This window comes from Rhamphochromis sp. 'chilingali' (assembly GCF_963969265.1).
Source record: "Rhamphochromis sp. 'chilingali' genome assembly, chromosome: 2".
Classification (NCBI taxonomy): domain Eukaryota; kingdom Metazoa; phylum Chordata; class Actinopteri; order Cichliformes; family Cichlidae; genus Rhamphochromis; species Rhamphochromis sp. 'chilingali'.
The window spans coordinates 7,965,631-7,972,902 of NC_137930.1; the positions used below are offsets into that span (position 1 = coordinate 7,965,631).

Below are 7,272 nucleotides of genomic sequence, written 5' to 3' on the forward strand. Positions count from 1 at the left end.
TGTTTTCTACCCCACAGTTACAGCATGTCTGACTGCCTGTTCAGCATATGCAAAAATATATGAGTTTAAGCATGTGATGACTAAGGCCTTCCATTATGGTGTTTGTCATCACATGTCACAGACATCTGGATGATCATTTGGAATAAACAAAATACTAAAAACTTGTTACTTCATCTTATCTTTATTATTATTATTATTATTTTACATTGTTAGGCATTAGGTTTATTTGTAGTAGTCCTTTCCAACTTCTTTCCCTCTTCCATGTTACTGTGGCAGCTTGTCAGCATCTATTTGGGGTTGGGAGTGGAACAGAAAGTAAGGAAATCCAAAGTGCCATTAAAACCAGGAGAGGTTCTTATATTTCAGAAGAAGGGCTTAATTCAAAAGAAATGACCTCAATGCCATATTTTATTTAGGAACCCTAGAGAGCACTTTGCAAAATAACACATTCTTATAATTTCACCCTCAGATGAGCCAAGCTACAACTGTCAGGGAAGGTGATGTAGGTACAGAGCATATGAGAGTGGTTAAGTTAATGTCTCTTGTCTAGATGAAGGCACAAGAGGGATCAATGGCAAGGCGTAGAGATTCAGTATCTTCAGTCTTCAGTGGACACTCCATTTCTGGCACAAAACACCTGTAAAAGATGGTCGATTTAGGAGGTGACCCGACAACTTCAGCCTGTCAAACACATTAATGGAGCAGTATGCTTTAAAAACAAAACAAAAAAATCTAATTAAGCATGCACTCAGTACCCTAAGAATTATTATGGTAGTTAAACACAGTGATAGTTGTATATCATATATCACTTCAAACAGAGATGATCCAGTAATGCTGCACTAATGAATTAGACTAACTATTCACTTTAGCTAAAGTTATTAAATTAGCTAAAGAGTTGGGATGCTGTGTAAGACATAAATAAAGCTAAAACACAAAGGTTTGGGCACCGTTTTGCATGTTTCCCTACTGTAGGGGTCTCTGCAAGCATACAGAGGGGGTACTCTGAGAGGGTACAAGATGACAACTTTGGAATTCTACTAGAAACAGTCGATCATATTTGTTTGTCAAAGCTGAATTCAGGGCAAACTAAGCTAAATTAGCGTTTTTAGCTAACAGCTACAATAAGCATAAAAGTTACCTTACGGCTATCATTTGTTAACATGACGCTTGTTCTTATACATGTAATTAATTTATTACCAACCTGAGAGTTTATCCGCTGGTCATTCGACATGACGAATGACTTCTGAAGTCTTAATTCAGCTCAAGACGCTATAGATTCCTGTCAGTAACACTTTCGGTCCGCTAGTAAAACGTAGTTCTATTAATCTGCGCTTGAACCGGAACCGGATGTAAGTTCCAAAAAACTGAATTTTGGAACTGAAATTGAATGGTGAGAAGTGAAACTGAAATTATTCGAGAGCTGAATTTTTAAAGGATAAAATGCAGTTTCAAAGCAAATCAATTCATTTTCAAAATATAAAATGCAATTTCAATTTAGTGATGATCATTTTCAAACCATAAATTCAATTTCAAATTAGACTAATTCAAATTCAGTTTTCAAAAGCATTTATTCAAGTTACAATTCAGATTCAATCTGAGCAATTCAAATTCAAATTGAACTTATTCAAATTCAGTTTCTGATGGCACAGATTTCTGCCCATACAGTTCATTGTAAGTTGTAGATTTAAGGTGTTCATCATATTTTAGGCCACCAGATGTCACTAAAGATGACTGTGTTGAAAAGGTTCGAGTAATGAACCATTTTTCAATAAAAGCTTCAATACTTCACAAGGCTTCATTTGGCCATCACTACAAACTAGGTCGCACAACAGAGACACACTTACCAGCACTCAGAGAAAGTAAAAGGGTAAAAATGGTGCGACTTGCTGGGAAACCAGTTTATTGTGTCAAAAATAAATAGAACACTTGAACATGCACATGTAAACTGGAAATACAACCATTCAAAATAGCCATGTATGAAATAGGTGTCCTTTACAATATACAGACACTTCTGATAAAAGCAACAACATTTTACTGCTATTTGTCTATATTTTCCCCAACAGTAAATTAATGTGTTTATAAAAGAGTGAAAAGATCTTTTTACAGGATCTAATTACAGAAAGGTGTGAAATGGTTGCAAAACACATTACCGTAAATATTTAACAAAGATGTTAAAACATGGGGGGGAAAACCCAACAAAAAAACTCAACAACAATTAGCTAATTTTAAAGACTAGCATGATATTGATACTTTAACTTTCACCTTCAATAAGAAATGAGTTTGGCTGACATTGAATCTGTCACACAGTTCAGTGCTTTTATGGAATGACTCAAGTACAACCCTCAGGGTCAATGAAACAACTTCTGTCCACCTGCGATGCTTCAGAGGAAGCTGTGCGTCCTTGTTGACAGTCAAGTCGCTTAACTGCTCACAAATTGGACAACCAATCCAACCAAGAAGTCCTCAGCAACAGAGAAATCCCTCATCAGGACTCCCCGCCCATAATTGTAAGGAACTCCTCCTGGTTTACTGGAAAGGGGGTAAACAAGTCCAGTCAGTCAATGAGAGCACCAAACACAAAAGAAAAAAAGTTTTAAAAATGTCAGTTTCAGTTCTCTAAAATACAAAAAAACCTTTCGTTTTTGCATGTATGTGTATATATGAATTTCTTGTAATCTTTTTATCTCATTTATTTAAATTCTTTTATTTTGACTACAGTTTCTCTGTTCAGCCCACTTTGACCTTAAGTGGGCTGGAGCTGTGAAACTCCTTTTTCTGTCAGTGTAAACATGTTACATAATTTACTGTTCTTTTACATGACAAAAAAAAAGCTGCCGTGACAAAGAAAGAAATCTGTCAACAGGACTCTTTGGACTTAAATTGTAAGAATAAAACTACAGAAAAGGTTCTGGTAGCCAATTGCCCAAAGGGTATTTTGTTTGTTGGTTTGTTTTAAACTGTAGTGGTTTAAAAAAAAAAAAAAAAAAAGTGATACATGCAGACATTTCTACATCTCTGCCATTCAGTTTGAAACCTTCTGTCCCCCTACAATGAAAATGGAAAGGGTATCACTTCAGCCATTTAATCAATTCTGCACTAAGCTTTGCAGTCTACAAAATCACTGAAATGCAGCCAGATGCTGCTTAATTTACTTTTTCGCTTGTTTCTTCACATTTTCCTGACACGCAGGCATTTAAATCCAGCACCCCCATCTCTCTGTGCAACCTAGCTTCCAAAAGTAGGAAGTAGTAACAAAGTAAAAAATACTTTGTTACTGTGCTTAAGTACAATTTTCAGGTATCTTTACTCTACTTCAGTATTTATCTTTCCAACTTCTTTTTACTTTTACTCAAAACAGGTTCATTACTTTTGCTTTAATGTATTTGGGTCAAGCTATTTGTGTCAGGTAATTTCAAATGCAAGGTTTCTATCAGGTCAACAAACACACAAACTGTGTACAGTTTGTCTCACAGTGTGTTGCTACCTACAGGTCCAGCTGCTGGGTTTCACAGGGAAGAGAAAAGAAAGAGCGCTAACTTCACTGAAAGATGGAAAAGTTTAGAAAGCCAAGAAAGACAGGACAGGAGAGGAAGAAGAGAGCTTAGATTTAAAGGTAAGGACTGCTCAGTGGTATTTGATTTAAATGCAGATTATGCATATTTAAAAGCTTACATGTCAGTCCTCATGTTTTTAAATCAGATATCAGGTCTGTACATGTGACATTATGTTTTTTCATATTGTGAAACATGCTGCAAATCAAACTGAGATAGACTAACTGTTGTGTTATTTAAAAGCTGCATGAAAATCCTCTGCAGGTTAGTGCAGGTAAACAAGTTAGTTTGCTGTACTGTGATGGATTTAAAGTAAAGAACAGTGTGTGACTAGCGCACACTGGCTGTGGGTCCATGGTCAGTGTGAGGTTACATTCAGTGTAGCAGAAATTCACATGAATTTTCACTGATGATGCTGAAATCCACTGACTTAATTCTACCTTCATACCGTATAGGAAAAAGACAGCTTAAATAGTTTACTATCAGCATAGAAGATGGAAATCAGCTAGGACAACTCATAAAACATCTGCTAACATCTGGTTGAATTCAGTTGTGTACATCTGATCAGCTGATCACAGCCTTTACAATAAGAAAATCTACTGAACGTCTCAGTAGAAATTATTGTGAGTTATGAGTCTTTTCCCCACATTAAGCCATTACAACCAATTTAAGGGTTCCCCCCCACCAGCTGAATCCCACTGTAACCCCTAACTGGCTCTAAAATTTGAGTATATTTCATATTTAAAATCAGAAAAAAAAACATAAAATCAGGGTAGAAAAAAATGGATACATTGACAGTTTGGAGGAAGTAATTGCATCATTTAACTCAAAGATTAATAGGAGAAAAAGAGTCTACGTAATTATCAATGGTCCTGAAAGTAGCTGAACATAATGGTACGTCTGTGAGATGGTTATGAGTAATTTTGCTCTAATGGTTAAAATCTCATGAAGGCATTATTAAGTAAGTTTAGAGACTCAATAGCGCTTAACAGAACCACAAACAATTTTTTGAGATTTGAGGCTTTCTTTTTCAGAGGAGCGCCAGTAGCCAGAGTCGTAAACGGTAAAGATAAAAAACTATTAAGATATGTATTTTTCCCAAACTACTTGACGATAAATATGTCTCCATACGAGCACCTTATAAATGGTGTTCATACGCCTCTTTTGTACGTACACCAAAACAAACAAAAGTCCCGCTCATCCACTCCTGTTCACTTAAACAAACTGAACGCATTTCCCTTCTAGGGATTAAATGTATAGCAATAATTATCAATGTCGAAGAAAAGAGCAAGTGCTGACTTACTTTCACCATCTCCGTCAGTATCAAACTCCTCGATCATGCTGCGGAGCTCTTCATCGCTGATATTCTCCCCAAGTTCCCGCGCCACACGTCTCAGGTTCCTCAAACTGATCTTTCCTGATTCGTCATCATCAAACAGCTTAAAGGCTTTCATGATCTCCTCTTTCGGATCTCGCTCTAGGATGCGATCAGTCACTGCAGAACCATACATAACATGCATCAGAGTTACTGAAACACTTCAGTTAAAGATGTCAGAGATTTTCTTCCCCTCGGCCCCTGTCTGCACAGGGGCACATACAGGGAAAGCAAACTTACCAACTTCGCTGAAGTCCTCGAATGTTATTTTCCCATTTCCCTCTCTGTCATAATCCTTAAGGATCTTGAGAACATCCACTTTCTTCACTTCAAAGCCGAGTGCACGCATTGCCACCTGTTGACAGTTTGTGACAGTGAGATGTTTCTGTATTCCAACAGCAGTACAGCAGATGTAAACGTGAGGAAAAACTGTTTTTTGAGTTCATTATGACAGACATATTGCACATTTTAACATACTAAACACAGCAGATTAAATACTGCGTCACCGGACTGTTCTTAGCTGTCAAACTTGTTTTCCTCTTATCATCCAGTGCTCACCTTCAGCTCGTGGTAGTCAATTTCTTTGTCTTTGTCTGTGTCAAACAACTCAAATGCTTCTTTGATTTCATGTTTCTGATCCTCAGTGAGCTCTCTCCTCTTCTTACGCTTGGTTTTGTCTGCCATGAGCTCCGTTCTGGAGAGAGACAGATGCAGCATGTGATACACAAATGTATTGCACATCACATCATATTGCAAACATTTTTCTTTAACTTAAGTGACACACTTATCTGCTGTTACCCCAAATTAAAGCTTCAATACAGAGTATGTTGTACAGCGTATGGCAGAACACCACAGCTTTACAGAAGAAGGTTAGCTAAAAAGCAAAGGGCTGACAAAACACACAATAGACAAATATGCAGGCAGTGCACTCAGTGTTTAGACAACGTACACAGCCTTGTGATCAGTTTTACCCAGCCTGAGAAAACAAACTTAAAATCTGTAACTATTTACAGACTGAAGTTTAAAGGTATCTACGCTCTGTGTTTGCAACACAAGCAGAGTGCAGTGCATATATCGTTAGCAATCTAACGAAGTATCTACGACCAAATACTTATTCAATAATATCTGATTTATCAGCAACTTAACAACATGATAGAGTAATACTCTGACACCTGTTTATCTAAATATCAACAACATAACAAAATAACATAACAAAACAAATTGACTGTAGTATCATTATAACATTAATTGTCAGATACACATAACACGGAAGTGTTTGGCTGACCGCTGATACAGCTACTTTCCTCGGTTAGATTTTCTTTGTTTTTGGTCCTTTTTCCCCTTTCTGTGCCAATTCAACACAAGATTATCCATTTATAATATTTAATATAGGATTTTCCCCTTACAATTCCACTACACGTACACAAAAGTGTATGTGCACTGAATAAAACGGAATCAGCAACTATGTTGGTCAAGAATGCTGATTTGTTTAAAAAATAAATGAGAAAAAACGCTCCTTTGTACTGTTACTGATGACCTTGTGCTGTGGCTATGCAGTCGTACAGGGGTGGCATCTGAACAGTAGTTTTGCAACTAAATGTGGTCTATAGTACAGTACATTGTAGTCGTCCAAGTCACATTCAAAGAAACGAAAAACAAAAAAACAGTAAGCAGCTAACGTCGACTCTACACTGATTAGTAGCTGCAGCTAATTCCTATGCACTATCGCTCCCGAACAAACACAGCAAACGCGTTGCAAAGTTAACATGCTAGCGCCTCTTATGTGAAAGAGCTAGCGAATAGCTCTGTGCGCTGGTTTGAGGAATGTTGGAATAACTGCGACAAACCGGCTTACCTCAGAGACAGGCTCATTGTGAGGGGATTTAACGGCCCTGAAACAATTACTCTTATTACTGTCACCAAACACAATATCACCGAGGCCGACACACAACAATTCCGTTTATCCGCGCTCACATTCACGCTTCCTATTGGTAGCTGGTCACCAGGCAGCAGCAAATTGCTTTCTGATTGGCTTAGAGTCTTCTTCTTCTTCTGCTTATTTATTTATTTTAATATTTCCTCTAGTGCAATCGCAGCGGATCGGAGCAGTATCGCCGCCAGCTCCACGTGTGCTGCACTGTAGACGCAGTAGACGTGCAGATGTGTATGGCAAATCAATACATATCATCTAAACTACGACGATTATAACACGTAAAGGTCCCTAAAATGTAGTAAGTATTTAAGTATAATTCTGAACAGTATTCACCATAGAACAAGATCCTGTGAGTGTTTTGTTTTGTTTTGTTTTGTTTTTACCGCATTTTATTGTGTGCCAGCTATGTTTAA

The 7,272-nt window shown here is 37.4% G+C and overlaps 1 protein-coding gene across 2 annotated transcripts; it reads right to left on the reverse strand.

Annotated features, from left to right (window-relative positions):
• Positions 1–1,549: 1,549 nt before the first annotated feature.
• cetn3 (centrin 3) lies at positions 1,550–6,940 on the reverse strand. 2 transcript variants are annotated; one of them, XM_080876139.1, is made up of 5 exons: positions 6,782–6,940; positions 5,485–5,620; positions 5,167–5,281; positions 4,855–5,046; positions 1,550–2,529 (listed from the first exon to the last, which is right to left on the reverse strand). In XM_080876139.1, the coding sequence occupies exons 1-5, from the start codon at positions 6,796–6,798 to the stop codon at positions 2,486–2,488; spliced, it is 504 nt and encodes a 167-aa protein (XP_080732265.1). In that variant the 5' UTR covers positions 6,799–6,940; the 3' UTR covers positions 1,550–2,485. The 2 variants fall into 2 exon arrangements, with proteins under 2 accessions (XP_080732265.1, XP_080732264.1); XM_080876138.1 differs by lacking the exon at positions 6,782–6,940 and having other exon boundaries at positions 5,485–5,658.
• Between the last annotated feature and the right edge of the window lie 332 nt (positions 6,941–7,272).

What these genes read in the sequence shown, in the direction of transcription:
- cetn3 (XM_080876138.1), bottom strand. Translation starts at nt 5,643, where the DNA reads ATGCTGCATCTGTCTCTCTCCAGAACGGAGCTCATGGCAGACAAAACC. An exon ending in CGAGGACTTCAGCGAAGTTG is followed by an intron (nt 5,047 to 5,166) that starts GTAAGTTTGCTT and finishes ATGGTTCTGCAG; the next exon opens with TGACTGATCGCATCCTAGAG. An exon ending in TACTGACGGAGATGGTGAAA is followed by an intron (nt 2,530 to 4,854) that starts GTAAGTCAGCAC and finishes CCCCCTTTCCAG; the next exon opens with TAAACCAGGAGGAGTTCCTT.